The 13675-nt window shown below is 33.3% G+C and overlaps 2 protein-coding genes across 3 annotated transcripts; one reads left to right on the top strand and one right to left on the bottom strand.

Moving 5' to 3' along the window:
- Positions 1 to 1678: 1678 nt before the first annotated feature.
- LOC111015984 (TatD related DNase) lies at positions 1679 to 6522 on the bottom strand. 2 transcript variants are annotated; one of them, XM_022291204.2, is made up of 10 exons: positions 6367 to 6496; positions 6133 to 6254; positions 4887 to 5038; positions 4717 to 4790; positions 4519 to 4600; positions 3973 to 4023; positions 3681 to 3781; positions 3121 to 3274; positions 2365 to 2589; positions 1679 to 1933 (listed from the first exon to the last, which is right to left on the bottom strand). In XM_022291204.2, exons 3-10 carry the CDS (start codon positions 5028 to 5030, stop codon positions 1823 to 1825), a joined length of 942 nt encoding a protein of 313 aa, XP_022146896.1. In that variant the 5' UTR covers positions 5031 to 5038; positions 6133 to 6254; positions 6367 to 6496; the 3' UTR covers positions 1679 to 1822. The 2 variants fall into 2 exon arrangements, with proteins under 2 accessions (XP_022146896.1, XP_022146895.1); XM_022291203.2 differs by lacking the exon at positions 6133 to 6254 and having other exon boundaries at positions 6367 to 6522.
- Positions 6523 to 6991: 469 nt separating this feature from the next.
- LOC111016090 (Tetratricopeptide repeat (TPR)-like superfamily protein) lies at positions 6992 to 9925 on the top strand. The gene is made up of 2 exons (XM_022291369.2): positions 6992 to 7469; positions 8288 to 9925. The coding sequence occupies exons 1-2, from the start codon at positions 7101 to 7103 to the stop codon at positions 9530 to 9532; spliced, it is 1614 nt and encodes a 537-aa protein (XP_022147061.1). The 5' UTR covers positions 6992 to 7100; the 3' UTR covers positions 9533 to 9925.
- The last annotated feature ends 3750 nt before the right edge of the window (positions 9926 to 13675 follow it).

Below are 13675 nucleotides of genomic sequence, written 5' to 3'. Positions count from 1 at the left end.
TCTACTATGGTTAAGACACAAAAAGAAAATAAAGGGATCTCCTTCATCCGGAAAAAAAAAGACCAAGATGTCTGCAAAAGAGAAATCGCATACCTTCAAGTCCAATCGGATTGTTGAAAAAACACAGGCAGTGCGAAATGTTCTTCGATACTCCCAGTGCCGCAAAAGTAAGATGCCAACCGAAGAAATCGAACCAATTTACAAACGAGACAAAGTACTATAATGGGGAGTATGACTGGAGATGCCAAATAGTGGAGAATTAGGGCAATAAACAAGTGCACAATTCAATGCCTACAGGCTACAGCTAAATCAGTATAGTACACGATTCTTAGATACAAACAATGTAATAAAAGAATTGAGAAAAATAGAAGGAAAAAAACCTATCTTTTGTTATGGAAAAATAAAAAAGATATTGAAGGATTGGGGTCTACGACCAAAATGAGAAAAAGACTAATCTATCAACTATCGTTTTCAAGGGGCAGACTAGATATAAATAATGAAGGATGCTAACAAGAGTTTTGGGAACTTCTATTCTTGACTTACAATTAAAAGATGAAGAATGATGATTTGAACAACTTAGACATGAACCGAGAGGGTTGTCGATCTGAACACAGTTCAATTGGTTAAGAAATATATCATCAATTAAAAAGATCAAAAGTTCGAACTCACAATCTCACGTATAATCTAACTTGATAATTAAAAGGAAAAAAGAAAAACAAGGGTTATATCCTATTTTAATTCCCGACCAGATTTTCCAATTGACGAGGCTTTACTGATCTCCCTTAATTTCGAGAAGTCTCATCTTCATCAGACTGGATACAATTATGCGCACGCTCATCACAGACAAGTGCCTAGTTTTGGTATTTTCTGAAGGTTTAACTCTACTGTATTCTGTTAAAAAATAAATAAAAATCTAAATTGAAAAGATTTTTCCAACACTACACCATAACTGTAGAAAAGCTCTACATTATTAAAACTATATTACTGAAAAGTAAAAGTAATGGAACACCTACGGAATAAGCAACTAAATATAAACAGCAATAGCACCAACCAAACGTTAACAGACAATGATCAAAATGAATTTGCTGGGCATAGGAATGGATTCGCCATTTGGATAGAACAAATAGTTGAAGAAAATTTCTTCATTCCAAGTTTAAAGGCAGAAATATGTTTTTGTGCTGAAAAGTTATACAGGCATATAGACTAGAGATAAATTTTTTGTCCGATTGTGTCACAAGCATATTCTGTATGCATGCATTGACTCGAGCTAATATTACATATATTTAAAAACTTTATGCCCCCTACTAATCAATTTTTCATACTTCTTTAATCTGTGAGAGTCCAATTATGACAGAGAAGCTAGACCAAGTTTATCTAAGGATGAGAGAGAGGAAGAGTTTCAGCAGATAAATTACCTGGCTTCTGCTCATATCTTTGTTCATCTTATGACCTTACAGTTCCAAGATTGAACTGGTTCTAGCAGCTTTAATGCAATGTCCCTACTAATAGTCATCTCCATCACATTCATATACTCGAAAATAATTTGAATGCATGGACACTAGGTAAGTGGTCTAACGACCTAGTTAACACATATACCTACCTCTGAAATGTCATGTGTCCAGCATTGCCCATCGTTTGATGGTTCTAGATGTTCTTGGTACACAATACCGAATACAAGTACTGTAAAGGTATCACCTATTACTTTCATTCCACACAAGAAGAGTTCATTGCTATATGGTAAGATACATGTCAGAGAATTGAGAAAAATAGAGGGAATTATATCGAGTTATTATAAACATCACCTAAATATTCGGACTGTTCACTAAGAAGTTTGTAGACCTTTGAAAGAGAATAAATGTTCCGCATTTCTGTAACTCAATTCAGCAAGTTCTTCTTTACTGATTTCCAACAAAGATGCCACATAAACTAGGACCTGTAGAGAAGAATTAAGCATAAAATATATTTTATAAAAACATAATTGATAATGAAAAATGAACTAATCTACTATCTAGAGCTATATAAACTTTTAATTTAAGATTCTAAAGAACGCCAGCATGTAATAATTAAACAAGGATGACGGAAGCCGAGGCTGATTCTACTTCTCTATGCCCTCATATTGAAGAGTAAAAGAAACTTTATATATAGGTTTAACTAGTATTAAAAGCTGATCTTTATCATAAAATGCTATCAATGATCATCAGAGAGCTGTTATGCAGGTTTTCTTTAAGCTTGTTATAATGAACCATGGGTGCCACGTGCCATGCCAAGTTGTTAGACCAACAATATATGCTCCTCACTTTTTATACATATGCATGAATATGAATATCCATCTTCCAGATATGAATAAGAGATTTACTGAAGTACATTTTGGATGTTTGCTGGATGATTGAGAGTCTCTTTTGGCAGTGTTGATGCATCTGTAGAAGAAGGCAAAGTACTTTGTTCTGAGCCTGTTGAGGCAGATTGTTCTCCGGTCTTGAGACCTTCAGGAAGGGAAGGATCGCCTTCAACAAAATAGATAGAGTCTAACTTTAACTTGGGAAGTGCATCAGGTGCATCAGTCTCCAACAAAATTCTATCCGAGGGCACCTGGAAAAATTCACGATGTTTAGACACATATAGGATTTGGTGGGCTCCATTCTTTCAGATGGTGCGCCCTAGACAGAAGTTTTTGTAATTATTATTTCTGTCATACAAGCCAATAGGATGTGATTTTTATGATCCACTGCCTTTTTAGGAAATATTTACTTCCACCCTATTTTGTACTCGTATATTTTCTTTCATATACGTATGGTTAATATTGTTAAAGTATTGATAAATGATTATATATAATCCATCGGCTTAAGCTTTTGGGATTTAACATGATAGACATATGTTTAAAGCCCTAAAATTTTATTTCCTCCCCAATTTATATTGATAACCACTCATTGAGCATTGTGAAAATTTCCGAGGTCACGAGGAAAGAGAGTGATTAATATTTTCCATAATATATCGGTTTAAATTTTTGAATTTAGTGGTGATTTAACAAATATCTAATCTGGTATCTTTTACCCACACAACAGAAACTCCAAAAGAAAAAAAAACCATAAATTACAATATGCATGACAAAAGCAAACCAACCATTTTCAGCATTTTCTTTGCCTTCTTTGCATCCATGGACATGAGAAAACCGGAAAATGAAAAGTAACCACCTAGCTTGGAGAACTCAGGAACCATCTGAGCAGATCCTAGATAAGAATGCAGAATGAAACCAGCAGGAAAAGGTCCCATAGATCTGAGGCAATTGTGATGACACGGAACAAGACATGTCAACACATAAACAAATGTGGGACATGACTAAAAGTGACAACTTTTGACATAAACAAATACCACCCCTACCCCAAACAAACAACAGCCAAAAAGACTAATAGACATTCTTGGAGAGTTATGTGTCTCTAGAGCTTAGAGCTAAAGAGGAGAATTAAACCATGAAAATTCTAAGACTAGCGCCCATGCTAAACAATGGTTCCCCAGGTTCAGTGTTCCGCAAACATATTAGTTATAAAGAAGAAAATAAAAAATTATAAAATATACCCAGCCGGATGAAGAAATATCAATTCAAGATATATTTTGACACCCCATTGAGAATGTGAACAGCACAGATAACAAGAAAACCCATAAATTCTTAGAAAGAGTCATACTTCATTATCTGAAGGAGATCACCAAAAGCACGAACACAATGGATGGATGCTGGTTTTTCTAAAGACTTAGCAAGTTCAAGTTGTTGCTGAAAGACCTCAACCTGCAGCATCTTTTTATGTCAAGAACAGTCTGGGAATCATAAAAAAAAAAACGAAAATCACTGCAGTTGTTTAGAAAATTTGCTTCTTAAACCATTTAAAATTTCCTTTTTGACAGGAAACAAGAAACCATTGTGGACAATGATCATCGACCTCTATCATCAGCTCAGAAGAAAATGTAGAATAGTCACACCTGATCTGTAAAACTGATCTCCCTTCCTCGTGAACCTTTGTCCAGACCAATCTGAAAAGGTAAAAATTAGAGCCCTACAGAATTTGGAAACCTACTAAAAGAATACCTCTGCTAGTTGAGGCAACAAATTAATCACTAAAGACCTATGTGCTACCCTGGATCCTAGCAGGTAGATAAAAGATGACGGAATATAAAAGTTTAGGGCACATAATTTAGGAAGGCACTAGTACCATGTATAAGCATGAAAGGTTCAGTATAAGTATCTGTCATACACCTGAACATTGACTGTCTTTCTCCAGAAAAACAGTCAACAATCATGGATCAATAACTTCAGAAATCACCCAAAACATGCCTCTTAAGCTGGTTCCAGGGATAATGCTAGAAGAATAGAATAATTATCAAGCAAAAAGAACTCATCTGACTCACTTTTTTAATTTTTAAATCTTTTCACCCTATTTCATTTAAAAATGAAATTGCTTCCTAATAAAATATCCAAAGCTCAAATTGGTCAAGGAAATAGCTTTGGCCACTGCCACAAGTACCAACCTCTCCAACCGCTGCGTTTGGCACTGCTTCAAAAAATTCCTTAAGTTTTTCAAGCCAGCCGGGAGTTCTTTCAGGAACATACCTAAATACAACAAAATGGATGAATGTCATCAACCATATACCTCGCAAATATGTGGCATGCCGGTAAAAGAAGATGGAATACATGATTTCTGCGTATTGGAGATGGACAGTGGTTACCAAGGATGAAGACCGAACGATGGAACTATGCAAGGATGTAATTCACTCAGTTGCTTGACCAAATGCCAGTCTTTCTATGAACATGAAAACAATGGAAAGAGATGAGTGGCAGGCAGCACAAATCTGAAAACAACATATACAACAAAGAATGCAAAGCAAAACTATCGTACCTCAGAGATTCCATTAACAGCAAAACGAACAACACCAGAGTCCACTGCTGTGCTAATTAATTGAGGTGCTTTGTCAAATATTCTTGGATCTTGGAGGTGACAATGTGCATCAAATAGTCTCAATGTAGCAGATAATTTTGCCATCCCCGTGTCTGTAAAACGAGGAAAGTTGCTGAAAGAAAGAAATGTAGAAAAATTTCCGAGACCCAGAAGGAAACATCAATTGTCCAATGGTCTCAATTGAATGACTTATACAGTCTCGAATGCCAATATACACACAATCTGATACAAAAGATGTATATACTACAGATACAAATGAGAGGCCAAATGACAAAAACCGACAGAAATAGAGCAATCGAGATGAGATATTTTTTCCCTCTAAAGACTCAAAACAGATCCAAGACAAAGAGTTTCTTCTTATGTTGGTTTAAGGATTTAAACTTCAAAGCCTATTATATCCATATAAGTTCTTCAAAATGTAATTAATCTTGTCAAGAAAGTGTGTAAGAACATTTCCGATTCATAGAAACCTACAAGTTCATTTATTATAGAAGATTTAAGAAATTGGAGAATCAGAGACCCTAGAATATAGGAAAATAGCACAGCTAGTACAGTACCTGCAATTTCCAACTGTGAAGAATTTCAACTTAAAAGCCTATTATATCCATTTAAATTCAATCCTTGATTATGTAATTCATCATCTTGAGAAAGTGCGTTAGAACACTGCTCAGAGAAAACCTACTAGTTCAGTTACTGCAGAAAATTTAAGAAATTGGAGAATCAGCGAGTGAGAGAGATATACGGAAAATCACACAGCTAGCACAGTACCTTCGCTTTCCAATTGAGAAGGATTTCAACTTAAAGGCGAAAAGAGCTTACTACATCCAATAAATTATGTGCGAGAAAGTGTGTAAGAACATTTCCGGCTCAGAGAAACCTACGATTTCATATACTGCAAAAGATCTAAGAAATTGGAGAACGAGCGAACGAGATAAAGATACGGAAAATAGCACAGCTACCACAGTGCCTAAGTTTTCCAATCGTGAAGGATCTCAACGTAAAATCCTATTACAATTTACATCCATTTTCAGTCCAACTCTTCACAATGTACTTAATCATGACGAGAAAGAGCGTAAGAACATTTCCCGCCAAGACAAGACCTACGACTACATTTACTGAAGATTTCAGAAATTGGAGAATCAGCAAGACGAGAGAGATACGGAAAATCACATAGATAGCACAGTACCTTCGTCTTCCAATTCCGAGAATCCGAAGAATGAAGCGAATTATTAGAGCAAACCGGAAACGCGATCAATTTCGAACGATCAGAACAATACGTCAAAGAAAATATCCAATTCATGCCTCCGACTAAATAAACCATAGAAGAGCGAAAATATTCTTTCAAAGAGAAAACTCAAACAAGAACTGCGAGGAAATAGATTGAAATAAAATTCACGACGATTTCGGAGGCCGGATATACCTCGCCGGCCGATGGAAGCAGAGCTTCGTCTCAGAAACCGCCTCCCCACGGAGACGAAGAGCGCGCGCTTACAGAGTTGCCGCGTACTTCACCTCAATAGCAAATAGCGAAAACATAACATTATGCCTTTTATACGAAAAACTGATAGGTCCTTTAACTTTCCATTTCTTTAATTTTTGGCCCATCCTTCCGTATTTTAAATTTATATTAAGTTAAAATATTATCTCAACGCACTATCAACGCACTATCTATTGCTATATTTTTACGATGGTTATTTTAGTCATTGTATTCTCAATCTTAGTTTACCTTAATTTATATTTTTTAAATATTTATTTTGATCATCATAACCTTTAAGATGTTATTATTTTGATTTTTATTTAAAAATTTTTAACACAAATTCTATACCTAAAATAAATTTTTTTAATATAAAGTCAGGTTTAAAATTATAATGACTAAAATAAATATTTAACAAGTAAAATAATAATTTCTTTAGTATAAAATAATTATTTTTGAAAAAACTTGGAAAAGTTGAGACAACAAAAGTAAAAAAAATCCTCGAAAGTTTAGATTAAAAAAAATTGGGGGAAGATAATTGAGAAATCGTGCCTGAGAGGGAAGGGTAAGGATGTAATTTCAGAAAAAAAAACTTATCGAGAAACTGCAAATCCAGAGCAGAGCTCGCGCGCAGTGGCAGAGCAATCTCGTCTCCCTTTGAACCCCTCGGAGCAGCCACGATGCTTCTCCAAACTTCCGTCCACCACCGCACCGTCTCTCTCTCATCGTCAATTTCCTATTCTGGCAAATTGCCCTGCGTGATTCCTGCTCAGGCCTTTCGCCGGAACGTGAATTTTCGGAGGCTTTCACTCGCTGTAACCTGCTCCATCTCCCATGTCCATAACTACGGAACTGTGGACTTCGAGCGGAGGCCTATGGTCAAATGGAACGCCATATACAGGAGGATATCTCTGATGGAGAATCCCGAGCTGGGCTCTGCGAGTGTGCTGAATCAGTGGGAGAACGAGGGCAAGAAGCTTACGAAATGGGAGCTTTCTCGGGTCGTGAAGGAATTGAGGAAGTACAAGCGATATGAGAGGGCTTTGGAGGTAAATTAGATGATGATTTTAGGTTATATTTGGATTTCTGATGGTTGTGGTGGATGCATATATTGGAGTTTGTGGATTGGTGTGAAATTGGGCTGTGAAATCTGATGTTTATGTGTTTTATTTATTTATTTGAGTTAATGAGGAAGAAACTAGTGTTTTTTTCTATGTAGGATTCAGTTAACTGATGTTCAGCTACTTGGTTATGATTCTTGGCGTGCATTTTTTGTGTTTAATTTGTTTCTTTGGCAAACATGGAAGCCATTTGAAGTTTGAAATCTCTCTCTCGCGTCGGATTTTGAATTGGATCAAAGATAATTTAATATTTGGTATCCTATCCATATTCAATATCTTGCTTTTAGATTCATTATCAAATAAAAAATTTTAAAACAACAATCAAGTGTGTACCACCGCTTCGTTTTTTAATTGCGGGGCGACAGTATATTTCATTGAAGAATGTTGGATATCATCCTTTGAATATTTCCCTCTTAACTTGTAAAGTCTCCTATGTCATGGGGAGTGCTCTGTGATATTGTTGTACATGTTCATATTCTATCTTCCTATTATATATGATATGGGTTAATCATTTGAAACTGGTTATATGATATTTTCTAAACTTTAAAAGGATGACATGCAATAATTCTGTGTTTATGCAAATTGTTGCGGTTTATCGGTAGTATTTGCACTCAAATTCACTTATTCATTTCCACAAATTGCATGTGCATATGGATTACACTTTCCAGTTTGAAGCATCATAAATAGATACGTAGATCGTTATAGCTGTTTCGGACCTCGGTTCTGAAATTTCATGCCTTTTGTAGATATATGATTGGATGAGCAATAGAGAAGAGAGGTTTAGATTAACAACTAGTGATGCTGCAATACAATTGGATCTTATTTCGAAAGTCCGTGGTATTACAAGCGCTGAAGACTACTTCCTAAGGTTGCCGGATAACTTGAAGGATAGGAGGATATATGGGGCTCTTCTGAATGCCTATGTGAGAGCAAGACTGAGAGAAAAAGCTGAAAATTTACTAGCGAAAATGAGAACTAAAGGTTATGCGACGCACCCGCTTCCATTCAATGTAATGATGACTCTCTACATGAACCTTAAAGAGTACGAGAAAGTCGAGTCATTAGTGTCGGAAATGACCGAAAAAGGCATTCAACTTGATATATACTCCTATAATATATGGCTATCATCTTGTGGATTACAAGGATCTACTGAGAATATGGAAAAAGTATATGAGCTAATGAAACAGGATAGGACCATCAATGCCAATTGGACTACTTTCAGCACAATGGCAACAATGTACATTAAGATGGGACTGATAGAAAAGGCTGAAGAATGTTTGAGGAGGGTTGAAAGTAGAATTGTGGGACGTGATCGGATACCGTATCATTATCTGATAAGTCTATATGGTAGCATTGGTAACAAAGATGAAACTTATCGGGTGTGGAACATTTACAAAACCGTTTTCCCCACCATTCCGAATCTAGGATACCATGCTATAATCTCTGCTCTAATCAGGATAGGTGATGTTGAAGGTGCTGAAAAAATATATGAGGAATGGCTATCGGTTAAAACGACTTACGACCCTAGGATTGCTAATCTTTTCATTGGGTGGTATGTTAAGGAAGGGAATGTGAGCAAAGCTGAGAGCTTCTTTGATCACATGGTTGAGGTCGGAGGAAAACCAAATTCGAGTACGTGGGAGACTCTCGCCGATGGACATACTAAAGAGGGTCGGGTTTCTGATGCTGTAGCTAGTTGGAAAGAAGCCTTTTCTGCTGAGGGTTCAAAGAGTTGGAGGCCAAAGCCCTATAATGTGTTGGCTTACTTCGACCTCTGCGAGAAAGAAGGTGAAATTGGCAGTAAGGAGGTTTTAGTTGAATTGTTGAGGCAGTCAAAATATCTTCAAGACAAATCATACGCATCGCTCATCGGTTTGTCAAACGACACAGTCGACAGTAGTGTAGTTTCAGGGAATGGTAGCAGTATAGATGATGAACGTGATACAACCGAGTACGAGTCTGATGACTCCGAGATACTTCTCAAGTTGTGACAGATCCAATGATAGTGTCATCTATGGTTTCGAGAATATCGTCATTAGAAGTTTGGCAAATATGTTTTGCGTCGCCCCTGTCGCAGAGGGTCGAGAATGATGACCGTTGGTTCACTTTTCAAGTGCAGTGGGTGAAAGCAACCTGGAATTTTGCTTTGGGGATGTGGGAGTTGGGTCAAATCTGAAGTTAATACTCAGCAGAGGTATGTTTATTTATGTTACACTTGCAGCCATCTGTGTCTAGAAGGAGATCTTTCTATTTTGAATGTAATTTTCCCAGATACTAAATAGGGTGAAAATTTTTGGTGCAGTTTCGTCTTGACCGTTGATTGATAGTTTTTTAAGCATCATTTGTTGGAAGAGAGATAGATATGGAAGTGAAGATTTTGTTAATTTATGATGTTGGTATTTGGATGATAATATGATTATTTTCAAAAGAATATGAAAAATTAACACTTGCAGCTATAATAATCACAAGCAAGCTCAAGTATTGGATGTTTTTTTCTTTAGTACAACATATGAGGGTTGGGATCGAACTTTTAATTGGTGAAAAATCACAGATAATGATTTTTATAAATTCAAATATACACTACCTAATTTTAACTTACCATTATTTGCAGTTTAAATTATATTAAATATCATTGCCAATAAAGAATATTTGTAAAATGATGGGTGCTTATATTTTATATTATGAATAAAATAATTTAGGTTTAAATAGTATATGTACTTGACTTTGCTTCGTTTTAGTCTTTGGATTTTCAAAACGTCTATTATGGTCGTATTTTCAACATTTGTTCATTTTAGTCTTTGCATTTTCAAAACGTCTCATTTGTCCTATATACTTTTTAAAAATGATTACTTTGACATGTTCATTTTCAACTGTATCTCAATTTTTTTTTCCTATCATAATTTTAGTATGATCACAAAATTTCTTAAAATTTAGCCTTTTTTGTGACATATCTTAAAATTTAGCCTTAAAATTATATTTAAAGAGATTTTTATTGTATATAAAATTTGTATTAAAATTTTATAAATAAGGTCAAAATTGTCCCTTTTAAAAAATACAATGACTAAAATAGAAGTTTTAAAAGTCTATAAACTAAAACAAACCGTAGTTAAAAGTATAGAAATCAAAATAATCGTTTTTTGAAATTATAGACGCCATTGAGCATACGATAAAAGTTCGATAACATAGTATTTGAAAGCATAGGATAAAATAATATATAAGTCAATGGATAAAAGTTTTGATTTTTTTTTTTTAATTCAATTCTCTCTCTCCCATAAACCAAATGGCTAGCTCATATTATAAATCTTTAATATCTTCGAATATCTTGTCAATGTTGGCTGTATGATAATATAAAAACATATGAAATGATGTCCTTTTCAGTCATCAGATGGAATTGAATTTTAACTGTCTACAGCTCAAATCCTTGTGAGAAGTTGCATCTTCAAGTTGGAACCAGCTTGCCAATTGCAAAAATTGGAATGAATACAACTATTTCCAACTTGCTTTTAATATGTCTGTCTACTGTTGTTTTATCACCATTTTTGTCACAACACAACCAATTTAATACAAGATTTTGAAATGACAGAAAATCAAGATTTACTATTTTGAGTTGTCATGAATATAATATTGTTTACTTTGGAAAAATTCCAAATTTTTGAATGAAAATCAAAGTGAGAGAGTTTATTCTTCAAGTTAATGTGAATAATTGAAGTACGCAGACGCATATCGTACCTAGATTCTCAACCTAAGAGATTTTTAGCTCACGGGTTAGGCTCTTGTAACATAAGATTAAATGTTACAAAAAGTTGAGTTTATGTTTTTTGATACGGGGATGTGTTTATCTCGAACTACCAATTTAGGGCAACTTAGGTGACATTTCTATTTTTTATTCTTCTTTTTTAATAAATAGAAACATAATTGTGTTGGATAATACGGAAACATATTTGATAACGCTTTCTTGTTTATCATTCTCCAAAATTTTAAATAATGATAGATGAAACTTAATTTTTTATATTTATTATGAATTTTATAAGTCAAGAATGATAAAATAGTATTTTTGGAAAAACAGAACAAAAAGGCAAAAAAAACTTGATTTTTTATTTTCCAAAATTTCTACATAATTTTGGAAGCATTATGAAACGAGAATAACTACAAAACCGATTACGTTTTTACAGCAAGAAACAAAAAACAAAAAAAATAAACAAATGTTGGTTGAATTTAGAAGAAATAATTATTTAATGATATTTAAGTAATATATTAATTTTAGATTACCTAATTTGGGAATCCAACCCATAAAACCCAAATCTTTGTGTTTGGACCAAAAGCAACAACATATGCTAATGCTTTGGATGAACATAGCAAATCCATGTTCTGTCACTCACTCAATTGAATCACTACACATGTTCTCTCTCTCTTCCCCTTTTTATTTTCCTTTTTTATTTTTTATTTTTCTAATTCCTCCTTTGGTTTGAGAATTGTGATACCCAATTTTTGCACATGTATTCACATGATTGTCTTTGCTCAATTGCCCATCAATTTTATCACAATTTTTTAAGAGTTTATTAAAAATATATTTAAATATCTATTAATCAGCCTTCATCTTTTTTGGACTACCATTAAATTTTTTACATAAACAAAAATTAACTTTCTTTTTACAGAAATACATAATATATATCGTTTATTTTAAAAAACGAAGAAAGAGATGGCCCAAAGTCATCATAATCCATCATCTTTTACTTCTTTTTTTCCCTCTCTTGCAAGTTTGAAATATTAATAAAAATAAAATCCCATTTGAATTATTTAAAAAAAGAAAAAGGAAAATTGTTAAGTTAAATGTCAGTGTGTGTTATTTCTACTATTTTTATTTATTCATTATTAGTATTAGTATTATTATTATTTTTTTGTTTCCATAAGATCATCGTGTGTAATTATATTATTTTTTATCGCAATAAATTAATTAATAGATTGTTGACATTAATGGTAGTATCAATCACGTATGATTTTTATGATGAGCTAAAAACATTAATAAAAGAAATAGCATAATATAGTTTAACAAATTAAAACATATATTAGGAATAAAAAAAAAATTTTGAAACATATATCGAAAGTTAGATGTTCGAATTCTCAATCTTCCCAGTTTGAAGTAAAAACATTGATGAATGAAGATAATTAATCATTAATGTTTGAAATAAACGAGTCTAATTCAACTTCACACCATCTCTAATTATGAATTTGAATCCAAAACATCATTACTCCAACTCAAAATCCCTCCCTTAAAAAGCCACTCAACCAGCCCTACCAAAGGGGACAGAGAAGTCCATGTCCAATTCTTGTGCCCTTTTCAGTCATTAAATATTAAAAATATAAATGAGTAAATATATTTTTAAAGAAATATTTAAATTTACAGGTCATCAACGTTTAGGTTATTTATTCCCTTTTTTGTTTATAAATTTTCAAACGGTATGTTTTACTTCTAGACTTCTTAAAAAATAATCATGTTAGTTTTTTGGATCATTTGGTCACAAAATATTTGACTATTAAATACCTGTCTTCACAGGCTTTGCTACGTCTATATGTACTCCGTAATATATTAATGTTTCTATTCGATTCAACTATTTAACCATATAGTAATAAGAATTAAAATAGGTTTTTTTTTTAATATCATTTTGGTCTCTTTACTTTGCGATTTATTATATTTATTTTAAAACTTTATGTTCAAATTTAGTCTATCAACTTTATTAAATATTAAAAATATTATTTGGGGTCAATTTGGAGTTAATTTTGACAAACACAAAAAAGAAAAAAGACGGTGTAAAGCCTTCCTTTAGAAATTTTAAAAACATATATAGATTGTGCTCTTTTTTAAATGGAAGTTAATTTTCTATTAGCCAACCAAATACAAATTAACTTCGAAAAAGTGTATGGATTAAAATAGAATAAATCAAAAAAATTAAAATCATAAATTTTTTTAAAGTCTGGAGATTAAACATCTAAAACTAAAACAAAATAAATCTTAAAAGTTTAAAAACAAACAAACCTTATGAAAGTTCAGAACTAACATTAAAAAATATATATATATATACCAAAATGAAATTTAAACTTGTAAATAAAATAAAAATCCATTAGCGCCCACGTCA

The sequence above is a fragment of the Momordica charantia genome (assembly GCF_013281855.1).
Source record: "Momordica charantia cultivar OHB3-1 chromosome 5 unlocalized genomic scaffold, Mcharantia_2.0 BLBB01000005.1, whole genome shotgun sequence".
NCBI lineage: Eukaryota > Viridiplantae > Streptophyta > Magnoliopsida > Cucurbitales > Cucurbitaceae > Momordica > Momordica charantia.
The sequence above is the reverse complement of the archived record's forward strand: the minus strand, read 5'-3'. Positions and strand labels throughout refer to the sequence as shown.